This window comes from Ischnura elegans, chromosome 2, assembly GCF_921293095.1.
Source record: "Ischnura elegans chromosome 2, ioIscEleg1.1, whole genome shotgun sequence".
In the NCBI taxonomy this organism is placed as follows: domain Eukaryota; kingdom Metazoa; phylum Arthropoda; class Insecta; order Odonata; family Coenagrionidae; genus Ischnura; species Ischnura elegans.
In genome coordinates, this window is record NC_060247.1 from 95,131,789 (window position 1) to 95,157,608 (window position 25,820).

Consider the following 25,820-nt stretch of genomic DNA (forward strand, 5'->3'; position numbering starts at 1 on the left):
TAATTGGCACGTAATTCGGTTTTTAAGAGTACCTATAATAATAATGCTATATTCGTGAAAACTGGTAAAATTGCTTTCGCGAACGGCCTGAAAATAGCCTACGGAATCGCGTAAATTTTTTTTTTTAGGTTTAGGTGGGCATAAGGATGATGCATGTTGAGATATTGTCGGGCGAGACTTCAGAGGAAGATCAGAGGTCTCGTTCAAGCTAAAATATATATAAAGGCACTGAAAACGGTTTCGATGGGTTAGTGCCAATAGTAGACAGTATTGATACCCCAACTTCAGAAGGTATTATAATCTGTTCATTTTATCTCTGCGGGTGAGCTGGTGTGGCCAAAGCAAATGAAAATGGGGGTAGGGAAAGTTTCTCGACTTGTGACTTTGTCTTTGCCAATCAGCAAACAGTAGGTGTGGCCTCAGTGAGTCGCTCTTAGACCTTCGCCAAGTGAACATCGTAAATCTGCTCCTGGAGCAGTGTTGCCAAACCTCACGCGTTCTGCTTGTATGTGACTAAGTATGCCTTCCATCAACGATGCCTCATTCAGCGCGGTAGCCGACAAGGTCGTGGGCTTCTGAGAGAGGATTATCCCCAATGCCTTCCAAATGAGTAGGTGTATTGTCTCGGCACCGGGGCCAAAATACCTGTGGCCACCTATGACTCACACGGTTTCAGTGACAAGGAAGGGCGGCTATGTACATTTGGCAACGTTATGTTTGCTCCTCCTCTCTCTCTCTCTCGGTACTACCCCTCCCCTATCAGCGAAGCCATCCGAGAGTATCCGGGCTCTCACGAAAGTTCACTCGCAGACATAAAGTGAATAGGCTATAGTATAGGAAATGGAAAATTTATCAAATGATACCTTTATAAATAAATTTTCATAAAATCCTGGTTTAGGAAAGTATAGGAAATGGAATGAAATGCTTATAAAAAGTTTTAATTAAATCCTGATGCGTCCATTTCTTCGTATAAAATTTTATGGAAATAAAATTTTCACCTGGAATAAACAACATGAAAGCAAATGTAGTTGTCAGCGAATCAGGCCCGTCATGTGATCTTGGATTTTGCCTTTTCAATCTTGATTCCATGTACATTAGCCATAATTTCTTCTTGTATGTTTGATACGAGGACGATTCCCGATCATGGCCATGCTTGGGTAAAAACGTTTGAAACAGGTCGGTGCTGAAATCGAAGTCTTTGAAACACCCAACTTTGGTATGATAAAGCATAACAAAAATTTTTAGCATATGACATACTCGTAAATTGATTTCATCAATATTCCAGTAATTCTTCTCATGAAATTAAAATTGAATCAAAATGACATATCGATTGACAATAAACGCTGTAATAGTATCTTTTTAATGATTCAATCAGATCCAGCGAGAGACGTTGGAATTTCACAATTCAATACTACTAGCGAGCGATGGAGCTAAACACAGCTATTTTATATTCAAGCTGAGCGTATCAACCGTAACAACTTTATCATATTCAAATAATACATTATAGGCAATTATTGTGGGCTCCATAATTTTTTGGCTATCAAAGAGCAACATTGAATGATTTTTTCATAGCATTACCAGTTTTTGAAGAGCGCAAAAAATATTTAAAAGATTTTCCAGCATGATATATGTACACTTCACGTACGAAAATATAAAACTGTCATAGGATTGTTTATTGATACTTTGCAATAGTGTTTGAAATAAACTGATCCCATTTTGTGTGCCACAGCATAAGCGCCTGGCTTCTTTCTTCTGCATTCATGGAGCTATATCTGCAAGAAAAGAAAAATGCCATATTTTAATTCAATATTTTGATTCCACTCTGAAAGACCCTCAATGAGAGTTATTGATAGTAAAATATGTAAGCTTCTTGCATTTACTAATTTTTATACTTCCCATTTAAATAAAGATCAAAAATTTTGAAAAGAACAAACTGAATGAATACCAAATTGAATAAAAAATAGATTTTCAGTTTTAATGGAGGACATTGCATTAACAACACAGTAATGACGTCAGAGCAAGACTGCATTCAAAAACATTCAAGAAGACACAAAGTTCTTTATGAAAAATTACAGGAAGCCAAGGAAGGATATTTACTTACCAATAGGAAAGTAAACAAAATCCTAAGATCAGAGAAAAGAAAATGCATTAACAATACAGTAATGAGGGCAGAGCAAGACTGCACTCAAAAAAATTCAAGAGGTTTTTATAGAAAAATAAGAATCTTTCAAAAAGGCATTAAACCAACCGTAGTAGGGGTTAAGGACAAGAATGGAAAGATAACTAGTGAACCAGGCCAAGTCTTGAAAAATTGGAAATAATATTTTAGTGAGTTTTGAAGTGTGTGTGTTTGTTTTGAAGACTGTGAAGAAAGTATGGATGAGAACCTGGTTAGGGTTGAAAGTATCACATGCTCTAAGCCATCAATAGAGGAAATAAAATCTGAATTAAAGACTCTCAAAAGTGGCAAAGCTCCTGGCGAAGATTCTATACCTATTGAGTTAATAGAAAATGGTTGTGAAGAGGTCATTGGTTATTTAAATAAATTAATATCAAGAGTATGGAGATCAGAAAGAATGCCAAAAGAATTGACAGAAGCAATAATTGATCCCTTGCACAAGAAAGGAGATAAATTGGATTGCAAAAACTATAGGGGAATATCATTGATTGATAAAACTTACAAAATATTATCGAAAATTATATTAAATAGGCTAAAAATCAAGAAGAGGAAAAGATAGGAGACCATCAAGCGGGATTTATGCAAAACAGAACTACAACTGATCAAATATTTATCTTGAACGAGCTAGCCTGTAAACACTGGGAATAAAGTAATAATCTTTTTGTCTTATTTATAGACTTTAGTAAAGCATATGACTCTAAAAATGGAGAAAGATTGAGGGAAAGGTTAGAGAACTTTGAAGTTCCTGTAAAAACTTTTTGAACTAGCCAAAATGTGAATATAAGAGTCGAAAGCCAAAGTAAAAGTGGGAAGAGTATTGTAGGCTTAATAGGAGGATCTTTAGCGTATTTGGCACGGAAATTAGCTGAACTGTAGTCGCCGACTTTCATTCATCGTACCAAAACACACAGCTAGCAAGGTCGGGTCCAGTGAAGGCAGCCATCAAGAGGACTGCATAGAGGAGGCCCAATTCTATCCCACAGAAGGGTGATTTCTGTTGCCACTTCGGTCGCATTTTATCGGCTTTCAAATATGTCCGCGGCGCGGTGATGAGTGCAATGCGATCCACGTCTTTCCAACATTTTGTAGTATGGTCTTTGCAAACCCGAGGAATAGCATTGAAGAGTTATGAATTTGATGAATCACACCATCATGAGTGAAAATTTCGGTTGATAACCCTAATTATACCTTATTTTCCCGTGAAACTCGTATCAATTTGTCCGTTAGCGACGCGAGTGGTGACATTTGTAAACCCATTCGAATGCGCTGTGGGTAACAACACATTTAGAGGATGACTTGAGGATCCTCTTTTGTAATATTCGTGGTAGCCATCTTTAACGTAACTGCCGCTACCGATTGTTGCGGCACGAATCTGCCCTGGCGAATTACGCGAGTCAAAATTTGACATGTTTCCCTTCAAAGCCAGAACTAAAACCAGAACTGTAGCTTTTTTGAAAAAATTAAAGTCCTTTTTGAAACACCTTGTATATCAGTGACGTCATGGCAAAATTAGCAGTTCCGGAACGCACTTTTTTAGACGTGAAATATTACTCTGTGTATTTTTTTATTGTAAGTAATAATTTAAATTTTATTACATTTTTTTGATTTGGCTAAGAATGTATATATTAGAAATTTTGAGGAAACAATATTGATAAAAGTGTTATTTGACAATTATGTCTTTTGTTAACCAGTGCCGGAACGGCATTCCGGTGCGTTCCAGTACTGTGACACGACTACTGCATATTCGATTAGCTTGCTTACTGGATGGAGTTGAGCGCGAGTTGCTTGAGGAATCGAAGGTCCGCATCGGCGCTGGTCATTCCCATGAACGCCTCGTAGAAATCGTAGCTAAGCGCTGTGGAATTCCATAGCATGGCGTTATCGCAGGAGATCACCACAGGATAATCGTTGGCGAGAAGCACTGCCGCTGGGTGATTGCGAAGATCGTCGACTAGCAATAACACCTGGAAGAATGAAATTGATTTAGACAAAGCAACAAAACCAATAATCTGGCCGTACCTCGGCTTTTTTTTGCAGTGCATTATTCGTTTAAAACTTACTCTATAATTTTGAAGTTTTTATGGTGTATAGAATAAACTGTCATTAACATTCACAACATGCAGTATGTCATATTTAATGATTTCATATCCGCCAAAAAATGAGGTAGGTTTTCATATCTAAATTTGAGGATATAGAAATGCTTACAAGGGTCTATATTGTAATGTGAAAATAGGCCCTAGTAGTAGGTAGACGATATTGCAAAATTTAAACAAGTCATACATATCTCCCACGCAGAAAAAAGAGTATCGAGATAGTGTTATTTCCTATTGGCCGGTTAGTCTAACTTGCATCGTGTGTAAATTAATGGAGCATCTGATCGCAGACTATATCAATGAGGTCTTGAGAAAAAAGAACCGGTTTTCGGAAGAACAACATGTTTTCCGTAAGGGTTACTCCTGTGATAGTCAATTAGCGACTCTTTAGCAGGATTTGATGGAGGAGCTTGACAACGGGAAGCAAATCGATGGGGTTCTGATTGAATTCTCAAAAGCTTTTGATAGGGTAGATCATGAAATTCTAATTTTAAAAAATAAGTGCGCTCGGCTGGGATGGTAGGGTCGTAAAATGGATAAATTCCTTTACCTCAGGTAGATCACAGGGTGTTATAGTCGGCGATATTTTTTCCGATGAATTCACTGCCATTTCCGGGGTACCGCAAGGCAGTGTGCTAGGGCCTTAGCTGTTTATTATCTAGGCAAATGGTATAAGTGGGAATTTAAAGAGCTCAATTAGAATGTTTGCGGGTGATTGCATTGTTTATAAAGTCATATACAAAGTAGATGATTGTATTAGCTTACAAAATGGCCTAAATACATTGGATAAATGGTCTAAAGAGAATAAAATGGTCATCAGTGCTAGCAAGACTAATCTAATTAGATTTCGGAAAGGTAGGAGATGTGTACTGAATTATTACTAAATTATGGGTGAGTTACTGTCAGAAACCAAAAGTTGTAAGTACCTAGGAGTGACATTAAGCTGGAATTTGCAATGGGGACCACATATCGAAAGAACTGCGACCAAAGCTTTCAGGCATTACACTTTTTTATGAGGACCCTTGGAATAAGCTGCAAAAAAACAAAGGAATTCGCGTATAAAACGTTTGTTAGGCCTATTCTATAATACGGGCGTCAGTTTGGGATCCTCATCTGAATGGGGAGATCAAGGAACTAACAAAAGTTCAGTGATTAGTAACTAGATTTGTATTGGGGAATGACAGAAGGAAGGCTAGCGTCACGGAGATGTTAAAAACGCTGGGCTGGAAATCTTTAGATTCAAGGAGGAAGATAGCACGCTTGAAGTGTTTACTTAAAGCTTATAGTGGTGAACCTGCGTGGAGGAACCCTTCAAAGTGGTTAAAAAGACCAAGGATCATAATTGTAAGGTTGAGGCCCCGAGGCTGCAGCCAAATACACTAAAATTTCCCTTCCTACATCGGGGTTAGAAGATTGGAATGGTTTACCGAGGAAATTATTTTTGAGCCCTTCCCAACTAACGCGAAGATATTTATGACTAGCAAATAAATTTGAATTATGAGGGCTTTTCTAAACGTTTATATTTTGAATCTGGTGTTTTATGTTTTTTGCTTTGGTCTTCATATATTATTGTGTGAAAATGGATTTTGAGGGCTATGTAAATGTAGTCACGTATTATTTTTTGCTGATTTGGTGCTATGTACATTGGGACATGTCTTTTGTAAAATGGATTTTGAGGGCTTTTTCAAAAAATTTTTTTTGTACTTAGTATTTCATGTTTTGTTTTTTGGTTTTTGTATATTTTTGTGTGTGATGAAACCTATAGAAGCTGGTAATTTGTATTTTATATTTTTGTCTTTATATACTTTCTGATTTTATGTTATCACCCGACTTTATGGTCAACTTGTAACAATTTTTGCAATAATAATAATAAAAACCAAATTTATTGGACGACAGATAGAGTAAATGTGAAAATTCCCCTGGGACGATACGTCGCATCACAAGCGGATGCACTAACTTATCCCGAAAAGACTATCTGCACCGACACAATGAAATATGCAACATCGTCCACTAGAAATTAGCTCTAAAGTATGAACTCATAGAAAATGCAGTCCCTCATTATAAATACACACCTAAAACCATCCTTGAAAACGATCACGGTAAGATTTTCTCCGATCAATTATCACCGATAAAGCTGTCCATAGCAATAGACCTGATTTAGAAGTGCAAGATAAAATTCACAATGAAACGTACTTGATAGACATTGGCGTACCTAATTCGCATAACATCACGACAGCCTACAACAACAAAATGGAAAAGTATGAAGAACTTAAAGATGAAATTAAGATATTATGGAAATCAGATAAATTACACATAATATCAATCATTATCTCTGCCACAGGAATAGTGCCTCATTCAACCCATCAAGGTCTTAAAACTAATGGACTGCCGAAAAACTTGTTCATTTCAATACAAAAATCAGCAATTTTAAATACATGCCGGATTGTCAGAAAATGTTTTTAACACAGAGTAAAAAGACGAGAGTGCTTGGTGATACCCGTACCTCGCCTAAAACCAGCAAAAATGGTGTGAAACCAAAGAATAATAATAGTAATAATAATAATAATGACATCACGAAAACAGACCAACTAAGCGAAAGTGATACGTCCTCCTGAGGTAAGTGCCAATTTCATGCTCAAATACCATCATATAAAGGTTATTTTAACACTTTAGCATGTTCGATACGTTATGTATTTATGAATGATTTTATTTCTAGTTTATAAAAACTTAATTATATTCTGTCTGAATTCTTGGCCAGTTTAATACTAGATTTTCAAGCTGATTCAAACGGCACATATTTCTAGGATTTAATGAATTCTGAATTTAAAAAAACACACAAAAAACCCTAATTGATTAGCCTGAAAAATCTCTAATTAAGGCATAAATATAAGTGATAATGTGAAGGGAATACAATACTCAAAACATAATCTTTAATATCATTTTTATGAAAAATAAAAAGGTACTGATGGAGTTGGATATTGGATTTTGAGGAAATTGATAACACTTAATGTTTTGCTTGATAAACCACAAGGAGAAAATTTATAAAACATTTCACCTGTAGACACAGCATGCCAAACATTTCATTACCTGGTTTGAAATAGGGTTGACCTCGATTGCAATTCCTTGTTCCTTAACCCTTTGCATGACCAGCGGATGTTTTAGAATAGCGTAGCCGTGACCCAAACGGGTAGTGTTGAGAAGGACTGCGTCAACGAGGTTCAAATCAGTTAAACCTTGCCAATCTGTAAGAAAAAGGAAAATCTGAGAAAAGTGCGTAGCCACAATACAGTAATATCTGACCCTCCTGGTTGACGAAATAGCTCCAAAAAACCTACTTTTCCATGTTTCCCGTGTACCCTACATGCCTGTAGTCTTGGTAGCGCAGCAAAATTTTATCATCTACTTTATTATTTTGCATGATAGAGCCTAAATCATTGGAACGTATCATAAATAGCTTATTTGGCTGACAACGCGGTACAGATAGTTAAAAACTTCGAAACTACGCTCGCATATTGGATATTGTAGCTTTAATGCCATAAATTACATAATTACATGCTGTTTCCATTCCAAGATAAAAAAAAGATCGTGATCTAAAGTGATTACGTGGCCTCTTTTTTTTAAGGACAAAGTCCGTTTTAAAGCGTATTTACAAACCAAATAAATTGCTTTCAAATATGCCTTCCGTCTATATCAACTACAGGACCAACAAGGTGTCAAGTGTATTCACAACTTAACAAGTCATTATTTTCCTCGAATTATCTTTGGAACTTGGATCCAGTGACTTGAACTGGGATAGCCATAGAGAAGTAACGAAAAAAGATTTTGTGACGTTCCGCAGCGCCGCCTTCCGCCGATGAGATGCACCCATGGACGCATCAATAATCATCATGTCAGTGCATTTCAACCGTTCATATTTCAACTCAATTCTTAAGGTATTACTTGCTTAAAAAATTTTCTATCGTCTTTATAAATATATCAATAATGCTCTTAGCAGGGAGGCTGGACCAAATACAAACGCAGAGTGTCAAAATTTGCCTGCATCTGAAAAAGAAAAGTTTTCCTTGTTATCTTCTCAGCGGCTGATTCTTTCTCTTATTTTACATACAGTGAAATATTGAAAAAGGTCTACGGAACAAAACATGAAATTTTCAAGGAGGTCGCGTAAGTCTGAAACGACTCAGGGAAAAATATTTGCTTTCCAACTGCTTTGGAACCCTTTTGAAACTGTTGAATGAAGATTTTCATGTATTTTGGAATTGTATCGGGATTAATCATGGAGCGGTGGCTATTCACTACGTTGGACTGCAGTTAAGGCCGCACATCACTCTGTCATCGTCCATCGTTGTCTGGCCTAAATTTTTCAAACTATCGCCATGAGTTTCAAGAGAACTCTAGAAGCCATCTTGAACTGCTACAAAGCAGTTCGCATGGTTCAAATGGGTGTCCGACTGGTACAAATCAGTTCCTAAACAGATGAACGAGTGGTACAAATCAGTTCCAAAGGTTGAAAATTAGTTCCATAGCAGTTTCCAATGGAAATCCAAAGCAGTTCAAAATGTGTTACAAATGAGTTGATGGCATGGTAGGACGCTATGACGTCATGAACTGCTGTGTACCGTGTTTCAATTCCACAGCAGTTCGAAAGCACATACAAATCAGTGGTACAAAGCAGATACATGACAGTTCCAAATGGCTTACACAGCAAAAATGTTTCCCTGAAGACTAACACGTTAGGAAAATTCATGGACAAGTGAGAGTGACTTATCTCCTTAAGGCTAAGGTGAGGTAAGGTAACTCGTTAATCAAAGAGAACATGAAGCAGCACGGCTTCGATACTGTCAGCAATGGATTTAGATGAACAAATTTTGAATAAAATAAATTATTTAACCATGGCGTAGACTTATTCTTTCTATGGTGGCCAGAAGTCGCGCGTGCTGTCTTCAGTTGCTGGTTTAGCACGGTAAGTATACAATTGAATCCAAAGAAAAACATTTAATGATCTCCGTTGTACTAATCACTAAAAACATCTAAACAAGCACTACCGATTTTTTCACTATGTACAAATCACTTAAAAATTGACTTGATATTTATTCCAAAGTGAGATCGGTTCATTCATAAAGGGAATCATCAGGTAGGTACCATTTTTTTAAATATGTAACTGATGCCCTGATACATAGAGATACCGGCCACACTCTTGAATAAATGCAAAGAAATTAATTCGCCAGAAGCATTTGATTAACTATGCATTCTCAAAAATCAACACCATTACACCAACAGAATTATTCACCTCAACATTTGTTACTCACCGGTCTCCCCGGCGTGAAAGAAGAATTTGATACTTGGCGGAAGTGTAAGGATTCGGTCGACGAAGTCTTTCAGCGGCCTTCCTTTGTCCTCCTGACCCGCAATGTCGAAGCCCGCCACGAAATCTGGGTACTTGGCATGAATGTCCAATATCTACATGCAATAGCAATGAGAATGATGAGCGATATTTTCATTATCAGGCAGGCACGTGGCCGGGAATTTTCTTAGGGGAGGCCTTGGGTTGCCGGCGACTTGCCTGAACTAAGATTTTTCTGTCACTTCGCACTCATAGTAAAACAATAACTTTCATTAATTAATATACTATTTTTGTTTACATAATTATGACTGTTAAAGTCATTGATTATTATTTTTGAAATTTCCATATACTTGGCATTGTGGCTATGTATCTATAGGCAATTGAACCTGAAATCACCCTGATTTTGCGAAAAATATTAATCCTTAGAGCCATGGGGACATTCATTCTTAATATCCCACTTTCGAAATATTGTTTGTGAAACGTCCGATTGAGCCGAAAATGGTGGAGTCATTTTTTGCGTCCACATTCGTTACCCTTGGATAGGGCAGTGTGCACTCTCAACTGAAATAGTGTCAAAAATAGCACTATTTATTTCATCCTCATCTAAAAGAAGAAGACGACAGTCTATTAAAAATGCAATGAAATTTACTGTTACACAGTTTACATCATTTAATTGAATTTATTTTCACAACCAGGATGAAATTTTTTTGATAATGGGTCTGATTTGAAATTTCTAATAAGTCAGTGGAAAATTGAAATATTTCTGTTATATTCACGAATAGGACGTGAAATATCTCCAAAGTAACTTTCGTAAGATTTATCATGAAAACATACGCAGCTAATTTTGCCATTGCAATGGGATGTATTGCATCAGAAAAATAATTATAAGAAAATAAATAATTATCTGCAAAGTTTACCGTTTTTATCTGCTGATCGGCAGTGGAATCGTTAACAAGTCTGGGTGCATTATAAATGAACTTGGCGCCAATGAAATTTTCACGGTTGTTTTCCACAAATTCATCTGTTGCCTCCTTATAGACCTTCACGACTTCAGATCCTTCCCATTGACTTCCATCCAAGTCGTAAAGCTGTGAAGAAGACATGATAATAAAACCACTGACAAATGGTAGCACTACTGGACAATGTTCCGAAAATCAAGGGTCTAAATGAGCAAAAATTGCGGATTCCTCTATATTATTTGAATTTAACCAGAATACTCTTCGTTCAATTTATTTTATTATATTATAGTATAAAATAATTTAAAAAAGGTAAAAGCCGTATAAATAAAAAGTTATAAAGTACAATTCACACTAATTGTTCAACATAATCACCTCATCGATTGAAACCGATCCGTTGGTAAAAAACTAAGTACTTAAAAATACATTGATTTGGAATGGACTTCTTTGAAACTGGAATTGTGTGCGTTTCAAAATATCCGATGTTCCAATCGAATTTTTAACTTACGCTCATCAAATACATATATGTTATTGGCTTGCTCAGTTTCAAGGAATAAATACTACTATTCAAATCAATGTAATATTTACCACAAGCGAGTCAGCATACATAAAAATGACGTAGAAACTCTCTTCACAATTTTTAGGTGATTTTTCATGTGGCATATTGATACCTTCAACATCTGCTAGGAATTATTTTTATAGACAACAATATTTTTCACCATCTTCATTGGATAAGAACTGAAACGTTATCCTTAAAAATTGCAAAACAATAGCAAAACTCATTATTTGAGCGATACACATCGATGCAAAACAAAATATTCGATAGAATACAAAATTTATGTTGTCGAAGCACGCTAGTAGAGAACGATGGATAGTAATTGGTACCAATGGAGTGCATAATAATAGTGTGTAATTCACTGTTCAAACGATTGATGAGTAAAGTTTTGATTTATTACTCAATTCCGCTGTTGAACAGTGCCAGTTTACCCGAAGAGAACTCGACTATTATCATTCCCTGGATTATGAGCTCGTTGGTATTAATGTTACATGAACAATGCAAGTTACCTTTGGTAAAGTCCCTCTCAATTCAAGGTAGATGACATTATCATCCCTCATTTCTTCCAGAGTTCTTTTGTGGTATTCAGCGAAAATTGGTTTGTAAGTAATTAGGCCACTAACTAAATCCAAGATGCGGTAAAAGTATTTCCAAACGACGTCATAGCTTGGATATTTTTCTGGAAAAAAATATTGAAATATAAGATTAAATTGCATTCTCGAGGAATTCGTGAGCGCACTTGCGCTACGAACATGCATTGTAAATAAAATGAGGAAAAATAATAATTTCTGCTTCACTCTGAATATTTTATTCTTGTTAGAGCGATTGACAAAAATCAATTCAATAAGTACAGTTACAATTTTTCATTACTTATGAGACTGAAAACATGGTCATACTTGGCGCCTGAGTGCGAATTTAAGCTGGTATGCAAGAAACACTTATGACACGCACTAAAATAGTCTCATCTTACATAATTCCAAATAACTTTGCAATTTCCTTTTGATTTAATAAGTTATATTACGACATCGGTTTCATACGATTTCGACTTAGCAAAGTAATGTTTCCCTAAGGGCGTGAGGAGTAGGAACAGACGTTGCTAATAATTAAAGAAACTGGTAGCGCAAACACCAATTACATAAGAGAGCCTCATTTTCATTGGAAGACATGGTGGAAAGAGATAACCTTCACTTGTCAACAATAAAGCATTCTGTCCTCGATTTCGCTTTCCTCATTACAGAAGAGGTCTAGGAAATGGCGTTTGTTGCGCGACGAAAGCTTGTAATGTTATTTTTTACCATGCTCTATTATATTCATTTCCTTCGTTATACATATTTAACAATTATTTAATTTAATTTATGATAACACATTGTTTAATACTCGTAGCTCCATTGCCATTTTCTTTTAAAATTGTTTAAATGCATTTAAACTGAATTTCATTGTCTTTAAGGTACCTGCCTTCATTGGATCTAATTGCATTTTGGTAAGTACGTGAAGCTTTTTCTCACAAAAATGTAATTATACACCTTAAAACCTAAGTAAATTACTTTTTACAATGAAATAAATGATAATATACAAATAGCGTATAATAATCTTACTAACAATGCAATAGACACTGATGATGACCTGAGATAAAAACCAAAAGATAAGCTTCCTATTTCTGCCACTTGCCTATGTTAATTCTTGTGTTTTCAAGAGTTTTATTTTCGATAAGGTGGTCAAATGGTTTTGTTAATTTTTGTGTGCTCTATTTTCGGTAAGGTGGTCAAATGTTTCTCCACTGATCAAAATCATGGGCTACTAAAGGAAAAAATGTAAAGAATAGAAGCTTACCTCTCGGATTGGCCGTGACTAGGCTCAGGTAGGATTCAAACCAGCGGTCAATGGCCTCGGAGCCGAAGCGTGACCTTAGTTGGCCGACGTCAGTCCACTCGGCGCATCGCTCGTTGATTGGCGGAGGCCCTGGCGCCGAAAACCGGAGCGCCGACAATTTCAGCGGCACCTCGGACAATCCCTCAGTCGTCGCTGGGGTCACGCATGCGTAGAGATCGGCCCTATGAGTGAGATTGCTGACAACGTACGCTAGGGAAGCTATCGAAGTGTCGTGTCCGTGAAGAGCGGCACCTGTGGATTCAAATAGGCGAACGCACGAATAAATAACAGTTTAACGACAATTTTTTCAATGACTGCCCTCCCATTGATGTCTTGGTGAAAAGAATTTCAAAAATTAAATGCATGCATTGTGAATATTTGTATCAACTACTACCAGAAAAAACATTGGATAAATATTTTTCTCCAATTTTCCTTTATGTGGAAATATTAGAAAATAATTTAGAACGGATATGTTAAGAAATAATTAAGGATCACAGTATAATTTTTTCGACCTGGGAGAAAAATTGTATTTATAAAAAATTGTACCTTTAATATCATTATTTTCAAAAGTATTAATGGCGGGCATTGGGTATAATTCCAGTGGTTCCCCTATATTTCAAGTTAAATTTTATTCTCACGCCAGTTTTCATGACGATAACAAAAATGGTTTGTGTTCACGCACATTGGTGATTATTAAAAGATTGTGAGGCCGATGTAAGATTTCGCATTATATTTAAATTGGAAATTTTACTACTGCTTTTATCATCGCATATGCAGTTGCTAATGTGGAAAAAGCCGGTATAACAACAAAAGGATATTTTTATTCATCAACATTTGACCTTTGACCGTGAATAAAAACTTTGCGCACATGGAATCGATGGGGACTTTTCAGTATTTCATTAGAGTGGTATCCTTAACGTTCATCAAATTTTCAGCTTGTTGGGAATTAATGCAAGTGTCAGCGCCTATTTTGACCGTGCTATTAGTTGCCCGGCAAATGTATTGAGGAAAGGGAGAGTGCTGAAGGCACTCACAGAAGGGAGGACGTTGGAAATATAAGCCGATCTAAAGTAAAAAGCAATGGACGTAGAGCTGGTGGTAAGCTATAATTTTAATTTATCTTTGATAATTTCATGAAATCCTACTCGAATAGTCGTTTTACTATGCGTAATTATTCAAAGCAAATTATCACCTATCACTTAGATCGGGAATAGGGCCTCTTAAAGTAACAAAAAATAGTGATCTCGAGGTTATCGAACTCTTAATATTATCGAATGTGAGTTGATATTCGTCTTCTCCACCACCATTTATCAAAGTAAATTTTATTCACTAATTGATAATGACTAACTCAATAAATTACACAATTAATTCGTGAGTAAGATATCGAGTGTGAACATCTGGAGGTTACTTCATTGCGCGATAGATACGGTTGAATAGTCATGTGCGCAAGAAAGTATAAGTTAAAAGTATATTCGTCACGTTTTCCTTCTTCCATATCAATCAATCCAAGATAGAATCTCCACCACCAGTCCCCGATAATTGAAGCTAAAAATAATGCATCCCATATCAATTTCCACATTATATACAATTACAATCCTGAGGGGGGAAAGTGTTCTTCAATTACATTCATTTTTTTATTTGAATCATTTTAGCCACCAAATTCGTTAAATTTAATAAATTTCCTAACAAACGCTTAAATACTCGTACTTACAAACCATCCGTGTCATTTTGGACTATGAAGTGACTAACAAAGTTGGAGCACGAAAGAAGTCTTCCGAAGCGGAGCAGAACGGGCAGTGGTTGAGTATAAAGACTAAACCGAGGTTATTAAGTGGTTTAAAGCAAAATAACTGGAGTAAAGTAATACAGGTTTAGTTTAAATACCTTTTTGAATATTGAAATTTCAACTTCAAGGTCATGGTTACATTTTTGGTATGGTAATGACAAGGTAATAAATGATGTAGAATTACCAAGAAAGTCCCACGAATGTACATCTAAAAAACATCATGAAACTGATATTTGAAAGGGTTCATTAAATTCCGTGACGAACCTGAAGATAGAAATACATGGGTGACATAGAATTATCAGTTTAAAAAAACCACCAGAAGACAATTAAAGAACAATTTAAACGTGGCAGACAAGTCCGCCGGAGCAGAGAACGCCCAACTGGTCCATGAAATCAACTTCAAAAAGATTAAGGTAGTAGCCAAGGTCAAGCGCCTTATGCAGAGTTGTGAGAGAAGCAAATAGACAAAAAGAACTGGAGGCTGCAACACTTTTGACAAGATAATGCATGCGTGGCAGCCAGTAATTCAAATATCCCTCCACCTCACCAACCGCTCTTCTCCTACCACCTTCCCGTCGACATCCGCGGCCCACGCTCCACCAGATGAAATAAATTAATAAAAATAAGTAAATCTGAATACTTCTTTCCACATCTATATTCTTCATTGATAAGACCAGTATAGGTCGAAAAATATTGATAGCCTAACATTGACGGTAGAATAAAGCGAGAAAAGTATTTAGCCCTACGGAAACCACCCAAGAAAGCTTACAATAGGCTCACTGTAAATGCAAAATAGGCGGAAAGAGTCGCTGTCGATGACCACAACATCATTTTTTATGCGTAGATAATTGAAAAACCGTTGGCCCACGAATTAAATTGGAGGTTTAAGTCGAGATGGTGCGGAAGAGAACATAACTGCACTGAAAACATTTGCTAGTGCCACTTGTAAAATTTTGAATAAGACTAACTTTACTTTTTACAACATCATCAGTTGGACTGACGTGCACACTAAGACTCCGTACTGCCTATGAATGCTTGATGAAAGTAATTAATTAGTTGCGAATTATATATTTGAGTAACTTCCCTAATTTTTCCCACTTTTATCATCAAAGGATTAATTAACAAATTTCGGCAACATTTCTTTGACAAATTAAATTTTTTAATGTTCGAAATCAAAGTTGAAAGTCAATATCAGTGATGCACGATGCAGGAAGAAAACTAAATAGCACAGGCGGTGAGAGCTTTCACCATGAAGAAGAATCCAATTACTGCAGGAAATTTAAGCATAGAAGCATAGAAGCACGGAAACCATTCATCAGAATATAAAGTTAGCTTCTTTTTAGCGGTGAGACATGAACTTTGACGGCATCAGAGTAAAACGTGAATGTGAAAACGTGACGTGGTGAATATGAATAAACTTACTGATAAGAGAGCGAGGTGGAGAGCTGCTTTATACCAATCTTCGCATTGTTGAATTTTGAAGATGACCTATGACGGTACTTTATTCAAAGAGACCATGCTGAAAAGCAGGTAACAGCTCAAATCATTCCCTCGTTAATGACACATGGTTTTATGCTGTATCTTAAATAAAGCTATCGTTGTTAACACTTAACTAGAGAAAGGCACTCTCAAATGTCAGAAAATGTTCCCATTTCGTGTCCTCCAACTGTTTCATTTAATTTTGTTTTTAACTATACGAATTGATGAATTTTTCACTTTAAACTATTTAAATTTACGCCAAATTTGAAATGAATCTGAGAGAGTACGGTTGAAAATGTTACTTTTTCGCTTTGGATTGACGTGAAATAACCCTTTTTGAGCATATTTTGGTGAGTCCTCTTGACGACGAATAACTCTCGGTCGGCGCTGGTGACCGCGGTTTGCGGTCTTGTGTCCCAACTATGTGGGTGAAGCGTTGGGTGGTCCGAAATATGACTTCATTCGGGACCAAATTTTTTTCTCCGGAAACTTTTTGCATTGGTGCCTGAGTAACAGAGTTGAATTCTTTTAGGATTCGAATAATACCTATGAACTGTTACATTCAGAGCCCTAAATTTTCCAGTTTTGTGAGAACTTGGTAAAATTTCGAACATTAGCGCCTATTGATACGAATTCATTCTAACCGCAGGTATGATAACACTAGTCATTGGTGGTTATATCTTTGAAAATATGCCAATGAAATTTGTATTTCATCCATTTAATATAAGTTTATTAGGCTTCAAAGCTGAATTCAAGGTTTAATTGGGCTTCGCATATCATACTTTTATAATTGTCTCAAAGCTTCTTTTTAAGAAAAAGCCCCTTAATGACGCCTCAAAAATCGAAATTAAAAAAATATGTTATTGCTCTGAAAATTTCAACTATAATTTCACTTTATTTATTTCCATTCAAAATATTCATAGTTCATCTTGGTGGCACATGATCACAGTTTGAAAATCAACTGTGAGTAAAATCTATTGGAGTGGAATAGATTCACCATAGAGTAACTCAAAACTCATTTTCTTAATTTACTTTTGAGTGTATTTTGGGTTTTTTATGTTATACAACAAGAATTAGCATTGTCGTTTAAAGAATGACGGGATAGAGCACTGGTAGACAATGAAATAGTGATTTAGCACCTTCAAAATCCTGAATGACTAGTTAAATTTCAAATCCTTGGGAGGTAATTTGAATGCTTAAATAAATTTTGAATAAGATGCTCTAAAATATTCATTGAGACGTTAGTTGAATAAACATTTAAGCGGTGTAGAGGAGAAGGATACACGAGGTATTTTCCTAGGAAATAACAACGGAATGGCAAAAGGCATACCTTAACGGGGTCACTCGCAAGATCAATAAAAGCAGATGAATTCGACTAAGGAAAAATCCGATATTTACCATTGAGACTACTATAATCCGACTGGAATCTGGAAAAAATTCATCTGAAACTATAAGATGAATTTTAAGGGCTAAAGCGCGAAATCGGGGGTCCAGGTACGAACCCTTGTCAAGGAGAATAAATTTCCTCTTTGGAATATTCGCACTAAAATTAAGCCACATGAGTGACGACTATGCACTCTACGTACCTTTCGGAAGATCTTTAATGAATCGGAATACGTCGGATTTCTCGATATCCTTCTTGGCCTCGAAGAAGTGTTTCGCGGGCAGGAACGTTGAGGCATCACTCAGTCCAGCGGAGATCTCCCGTCGCTTGGCGGCCATGAGCAGCCCATTGACCACCTCTTCATCAGCGGTGAGGCTGATCCTTGAGCCCACGGCTTTCGATGCCTCATCCGCGAGGAACTTCGCCCTGTCCGCCCAATACGACGGTGAAGCCTCTGACAAGCGGGAAACCACCAACAGAAGCAAGGCAGTCAAGACCGGCCAAAGGCGAAGCATTCCCCGGCCGCGGGGCCTTACGTCACCCGCCGTCATTTCTCTGGTGCCTGGGAGAATCGCGTGCCGCGTTAACCTGACTTCCTTCGTCCACCTCCTCCTTGCCAACTGATTCTGAACGCGTGTATCGCAGCGCTTTTATTTCCACTTACGTACTTTTTCCTATCTCCCGATTCCGCGATGAACTATATTTTTGCTCTCTTTTCTTCGATCTCGTGAACAGTAGATGATTTTCCAAGGCTAAATATTGCTACAAACATCAAAACAAATTCATTATAAGCCATGGAGAGCTTGAACTGAACTACTTCCGCCACACGACTAGTATCCGCATTATGTCAACAGAGTTCTTACCCTTGGATTCGTGCGCAGCATGCACAATCTCCGATGACTTTCTGAACAAGACTGGGCAACTAAGGTGGTAAATGTATCAATGCATAAATAGTAAAAAAAAAGGCTGTGTGAGTTCCTCGTCTGGATTTCTGACCAATAGCCTTCAAGGTCAAGCGTACAAAGGGGCGCACCTTTTTTTACGTACAAAATACAACCTGCTTCTCACCGATCGAAGTGGACGACCTCTGAAAAAAATTCAACTCCGCAGTCGTCGATGCCCATCTTCCGATCGTTTTTTTTATTATTTTAGTCAGTTAATTTTTTGTCAACCATTCTGACTGACCTTTCTTTTGAAGATATTGTAATGTACCAACAGCGCGACCCACAGTAAGATAAAAAGGAGAGGAGAAGGTCAAATTTGGACTCGTTACGTAAAACCCTTTTCGACAAATGGAACTATAATGGGACATATATGCCATGATAACAGCGAAGGCTATTGAGGTCGAATCCGAAGATGCCATCACCGAAAATGTTTACCAGATTTTTCGAACAAAATCCTTATTTGGCGCAATGTTTAAAAATTGTTATTTGTATGGACTGTTTAAAGAGGTTTAACATTTGTATATGCAATGGTTTTGTACTTTTAGACTTCCCTTAACACACCCATGGCTCCATTCTTTTATATCAGCCTGCTTGGAAGCAATAGTACGATATTTACTACGACTTGGAAGCAATAGTATTTACTACGAGTTAGTTCCATTTATTACGCCTTAGGCTGAGCGCCTGGTTTATCTTCTTCTTCATTCATAGATCTTTATCTTTAAACAAAGTACCATAGTTTTTTGTCATCAAAAATGTCCAGTATATCAAAGAACTGATGGCGCTCTAACCTAAGCAATATTTTCAATTACAGTACTGTTGCATATTTATGGCCCATTAAAATTCCCGATGCATTTGTATAGAATAAGCATAAACAAAGTCTACGTAATTCCCGGGAAGTTTAGCCAAGTACAAATTTAAGTTTGAAAACCTACAGCCTCTTCTGACAGCAGGCGATGACTCAGCACGTGAAAATCAACTATTACTCTAATTGTAAGTGAAATAAAAACATCTGCTCTTTTTACAATACAAGGCTACTGGAGAGCATCCTCCTTTGCACACCGGTTTTAATTGTTATTTAAATTTTTATACTTAATTTTGTAGTATGGCTAGTAATGACTAAGATTATTGGAGATTCTGTCAATATTTTTGATATGATTTTAACATGGATTGATTTTACGCCTACTATTATCTTTGCGTTTTAATAAGTTGCAATAGCACTCATTGCCTAAAACGCGCACTTACAGAATGGAGTAAAGAGCAGGCTACTTAAGAAATCGAAGGTCAGTGCTTGCGCTAGTTCCTATTCCCATGTACGCCTCGTAGGCATAGTAGCTCAGCGCTGCGCTTCGGCGTTCCAGAAGCTGTCGTATTCACTCGAGATTACCACAAGGAAGTCATCGGCGAGGATAACTGTCGTTGGATGATTGCGAGCGTTGTCATTCAAGGATAAAACCTAACCATGAATAAATGAATCATGAATATTTTTTTCTATTTAATGGACCTCCCAAATAATTGCTGTCACGGATGACGAGTCAACTTCTTCATTTACCCACAGTCATTTTTTCAAAATTCAATGCAAAAATGTTCACGATTCACGTTACATAAGCGGAAACTATGATGCGATACCTATTTAAAACTTGAAAAATTATTTTCCCACTCGCGTAAAAAAAGTAAACTTAACTATCCACAATTGAAATGTGTCCATAATTTTGCGTTTTTGATAGCAGGCATAGTTACCCGAAAGTGGTACCTTGTCTTCGCAGCAGGGGGAAACTGAGGGCCCGGGGCAATGGAATCATGCAGAATGGCAAGACCGCAGCACGACGTCATTTTTAGTTTTATTTACGCGTGATATATCATGAGTTGACCTTGGCAAAATAACTCAACCCAACCATATATAGACCTTGTCCCTCTCTCCATAGTCCCTCCCTCCAAAAAGGAATATTGTACATATACCTTCCTCACATTAAAGAACACTTGTTAGCAGTGCGCTCGTGTGAATATTCTTCGTAATTTACGGCAAAACTTACAATTGGACCTATGTTATAAGACGGTCGCAAAAACAGTGGCATTCAACAAGGGAAATGATATATTACGCAAATGCAGCACAAATTTGGTAAAAGCGTAAAATGTGTCCACTCCATTTGAAACCTTTTATTAAATGAATATTCAAGAATTCCTGCGTCAAAATTGATTTTTTTCAGTATTTCACTCAGTCAGTCTTTGTGAAAACACCTTATGTGAGATTCATCCATATGAAAGGCCAGAAAACTCAAAATTTAAACATGTCTCTAATAATCGCAAGAATTGAAGGGATTAAACTATACATTTGAAGGAGATAAACTCAATTATTTCAAACATTTAAGATTGTCACCAAAATTTCGAGGGTCAAAGAACTTAGCTAGTAGTATAGTTTCAAGATAACAATCATTATGACTTATACAATTTTCAAGTTATTTTCTTTGAGTTTCCTGGATGTTGTATGATATTTTTTACTTGATATGCTAGCCGACATCTTGTAATGTTAGGTGCTACAGTTTTACTAGAATTTTGGCTCCGTAAGCATAGAGTACTAAATGCCAAACCTTCCACCCCAGGTACATATCTCTAAGGTTCTCACACCTTTCACAGTATTTGTGAAACGAGCTTCGTTTGTTAGGTCGTAAGAAGAATAAATCCACCAATGAGAAGTAAATACAATAGTTTAGAAGTCAGGTATGGTATTTTTTTACTTACGAGCGTTGTTTTGCGCCGTGCTCTACAATACTAGATACAGGCTAAAGAAAATAGTATGTGAAACGCCATCCTCTTACCATGAAGAATTTATATCGCACAAAAGTCAATTCTCCGGAATTTGACGACTTATATAACGTGGGAGAGATCTATTAGTGAGCTTTCAATTACGACTCAAGCACATCCCCCGCCTAGTAAGCAAAAATATGCATTTTCCGATCTGCAAAAAAAGGACAAATTCCTTTTCCCTCCTTCCCTGGAAGTACTCATACAATATTTGAACAACCCCTTACTTAAAAGAAACCAAAGTTGGAGCCAAAAGCTAGTTAATTTAAACTCTATGGCCTTATCCTAAGTTTGATCCGAATTTTAAATGGATATGGATGCAAACGCGAGACGCAAGTTAATTATCTCCAACGACAACTGTAACCACCACATCCGCGAAGTTATAAAGGAAACAAAATTTCCTTTCATAATGTGAGGGTGGACTTAATGCGCGGGACTTGTATTAGGCCACCGTAGAGGTAGCAAATAAAGTTAATCATGACAAAGTGAGGAACGAGGAGGTATACTTAATACGACGAATAACTCCTGCTCGGCGGCGGCGTCAAAATCCATTTCTTGGCATGCAATTGTTAAAACTTTTCCGGGGGAGGACCCCAGCATCTCCTGGTAAGGAGTGGACCATCATGAGCTACAGCCGGGGGCCCCCAATAGCCTCAGACCGCTCCTGATCATTACCTACGTAGTAACACCATTGATAGAAAATCCTCGAAGGAAAACCAAGAAATTAAGTCAAAAATTATTTTCACAAAAACAACTGTAGATTCATTACAATACAATAAAACCCACTTCCGACCACTGACTGATTCATACTAATGTTTGGGGTGAACGAGACGAGATATGACAAATATCCATGGAATTGACCCCCTCCAAAATGAAACCTCTGAAACCTTATGAAATATTGCCGAAAAATTATACAGTCTATCTATTGCCGAACTGCCTCTTCTTCTTGGGGGACTTTTGGGGTAAAAAATAGATTTTTCAAAAATGTAATTCTTCGAATATGAACCACATGATAGGCCGAAGAACAAATTTTCAGACCTGTTAGATCACTTTTAATCCGGGCAAAATCGTGCAATTTCTCTATTTTGTGAATTATTATCTGAACAACGAAGGGATAGACGGTGTTGCGTAAAAGGGTCCTAATTGCTCAAACTTACCCAGCTGACAGTTATCACATTAATTTTCTGTTTTGGGTTACGTTTGCAAAGGTGGAGGTAGTTAGGATGGAGGTCAATTTTCCCTTAGTAAAACGTATCAATTAACTTTCAGTATTGGTTTACATTCGTAGAGACGTTGATGGATTGAATGGAGCTAAATTTCCCTTAAAAAAACGCATCAAATTACTTTTCCGTATTGGGTTACATCCACGAGATTCGAGAATGGGTAGAACTCCATGTTTTCCTCTAAAATGGTTTCACATTACCTTTCGGTATTGGGTTTAATTAAAAGAGAGGCAGGTGGACGGGTATCGTAAGATTTAATAGAGGGCGAAGCACTCAAAACTTCATTGGTGGGTGTTCAACTAATGAGCGCCAATTTTTTTCTAGTGTCCCCATCCCAAAGGAATATCTGAAATAACCTCTCCACCCTATCCATATATGAGCTCTGGAGACCAATGGTGATTGCAGAGATTCTTTTCTGGGGGGGGGGGGGGGTGAAACAAGGCTCTGACATATATGATTTAACACTTTCCCGGCGAACAACTTTTGAAAAATCTTCTCGGGATATCGCGCGGAAACCAATACCGAAAATAACCGAAAATTACCGAAAATTTCGGGATACCAATCTCGAAAGGCTATGAGTTTCAAATAGCCGCAACATTCGTTGGATCTTTATACCTCTCAAAAAATTGAAGAACAAGGATTGGAAAGAGATGTATATTTACATAACTATTCCTCTTTTTCATTTGGTATTCGCCACTGGAAATATACGTTGATTACCAAAACACAGTTGTTCCGTTGAGGTGTAAAGTATTGATGAAGTAAACTATTTTTTATAAAATTTAAAAATAATTACAATTATGTATCTTACGTATACAATTCTAACGCGAACAGTATACGTGAGATACATAATATGTATCCATCTACCTCATTAATGTTCTTTTCAGTAGTCGTGAGAATGGGTAGCGAGTCGGTACCCGAAACGTCGGCGCTCTATTATAATCTTACCCGCGCGGTATCCCGAGAAGATTTTTCAAAAGGCTCTGACAGTCGAGCGGTCTTCTTATATTTGAGGTTGAAAACAACATACAAAATTTACTGTAAATACGAAATATTCTCTTTATTTTAATATGAAAGGCACCTATTAATATGAAATAAAGTGATTGAGGCTCCGTAATACAAAAAGCAAAACTAACGTAATGATAACTGTATTCAAAATCCTATCAATTATTTAACCCTCGGGCGGGGAGTGCTAGACGCGCTGCAGCCGTGCCTTCGCCACAGCTGCAGCGCTGCAGTGTGGCACATCTGATGGACATATGCAACGTTTTGTGTTTACTGGGAACTGCCATTCAATTAAAAGCCAAGCATGGCATTAAAATTGCTGCAAGCGGCCATGTGTTCCGAATGGCTGAAGGATGGTGCTAGCCATGGTTTTAGCAACCGAAAAAGTGACATGCCGAGTGATGGAAAGGATTTCCATCCCTCAAGCCATTGTGGAAAATGATTGCGTGAAACAGGCATTTTTTCTGCCTTCATTGGAGCGATTGCTTGAGCTGTCCCTCGAAGGGATGGAAAAAATGATCATGTGATTCAGGCTTAAGTAAAACCGGTTTCTAGTCCTTTGCATCGTTTAATTTTAACCAGGAGGCTAAGGGGTAATGGAGTTAGGAGGTCCAAAACAATTTAAACTTTCAAATTTATCATTTCTCCCTCCAATTCGATGGAAAATGACTAGAAAATATGTGTTTCGAAATATCAGCTCAATAACCACTACAAGGAGGGCCCCATGCAATTTTATGCTTTGCTTATAATCCCCTTTAAATCTTATATTGTAAGAATAATGAATGAAAAGGCTCCTCAGAGAAGGCTATTACAATGGATTGGTAATGAATGGTGTAATGTAAAGTTGCTTCCATCAGTGCATTTGCCTGAGAAAAAAAGAATCCATTTTGGATAAATGCCTTTGTATTTTTCCATAAAAAAACTTGGGAAACTCAATCACCATAGTTTTCTTCGGAGCTCATTGATGATCCATTACCAGCACACATATTTTCTGATTTAAAGTAGAAGCAAGATATGTTTGTCCTGATTGTTTACTTTGGATACACAGTGAGGCTTTATATAACCGCAGAGATTAATTACAACAATGTAATCGTGAATAAACATCTAATAATTTGACAACTGCAGTGCAAAACAACCTTTATGATCAAAATTATTTTATGAGTTCCCAAAAATTCTAACCACCATTGAGCATTTATGAGCTTCAAAAATAGTTCTTACTACAACTATTTATTTTTCGTTAATGAAAAAATGAAAAGGCATTCATTCATGCTGAGCATTACCAAGAGCATACCCAGGATCAAAACTAGTGGGGGCAAGCTCTGAAAAGGAATAACGCAAAAATGGAAAATATCGATGAATCGATTTCGAGTGATCTTATTTCTCTTTCCAGACTCAATTTCAGTCTCCTGCGATCCTCAACGCCTTCAAGTAATTTACTGACACGAGGACTAATACTCCATACAAACATCCCTGCAGATAAACGAAGGGCCGTCGTCGACGAGGGATAGCGTCGGTAGGCAGTGGCGCAGCGAGGGGGGGATCTCGGGGGATAACCCCCCCCCCCCCAGAGCTCACAGAAATTTTTAAGTTAAATCTATTTTACTTGATTGGATTAATATTGCTTATAGAATAGTCTGAGGATTAATTATATATCCCTCAGAAGACCGTAAAAATCACCCTTCTGAACCATTTATCTTAATTTTTTTCCTGCGGAAGGCTTCCGCACCTACCACTTACCCTGGCGGGTATGCTATACCCCCAAGCCCCCCAGTATTAGTTGCGCCTGAAACCCCCCCCTAGCCTTAATTCCCAGCTGTCGGTGGGAAGGGTAGCAGATCTCCTTTACATCGGGAGCGGCGCGGTGCGGACAAGAGAGAAAATAATATCATCAAAGGGATGGCGACGAGTAGTGAAAGGTATTGAGAGACAGTGGCACAGCGAGGGGGGGTTTTGGGGGATAAACCCCTCCTCCCCCAGAGCTCAGAGAAATTTTACTTAATTTAACTTTTACTTAATTGGATTGATATTACTAATAGAATAGTATAAGGATTAATAAAATATCCCTCAGAAAGCCAAAAAAAACTCACCATTTTGAACCGCTTATCTTAAAATTCCGCAATTTATTAATCTCGCACCTACCGCTTATCCTGGTGGGTATTTGATACCACCACACACCCCGGTATTAGTTGCACCTAAACCCCCCCAGCCT

At 37.3% G+C, this 25,820-nt stretch overlaps 1 protein-coding gene across 2 annotated transcripts in view; it reads right to left on the bottom strand.

The window, feature by feature from the left end:
* LOC124154198 (adenosine deaminase 2-like) overlaps window positions 1-18,598 on the bottom strand; it is a 43,994-nt gene extending 25,396 nt beyond the window's left edge. The window contains exons 1-8 of one of the 2 annotated variants that reach the window (XM_046527772.1): window positions 17,846-18,559; window positions 12,956-13,246; window positions 11,635-11,804; window positions 10,531-10,701; window positions 9,579-9,729; window positions 7,360-7,514; window positions 3,941-4,143; window positions 923-1,772 (exon numbers count right to left, since the gene is read on the bottom strand). In XM_046527772.1, the coding sequence (XP_046383728.1) occupies window positions 1,673-1,772; window positions 3,941-4,143; window positions 7,360-7,514; window positions 9,579-9,729; window positions 10,531-10,701; window positions 11,635-11,804; window positions 12,956-13,246; window positions 17,846-18,194 (1,590 nt within the window). In that variant the 5' untranslated portion in view covers window positions 18,195-18,559 and the 3' untranslated portion in view covers window positions 923-1,672. Of the gene's footprint in view, window positions 1-922; window positions 1,773-3,940; window positions 4,144-7,359; window positions 7,515-9,578; window positions 9,730-10,530; window positions 10,702-11,634; window positions 11,805-12,955; window positions 13,247-17,845 lie in introns of those variants that run through there. The other variant, XM_046527770.1, reaches the window with a different exon arrangement.
* Between the last annotated feature and the right edge of the window lie 7,222 nt (window positions 18,599-25,820).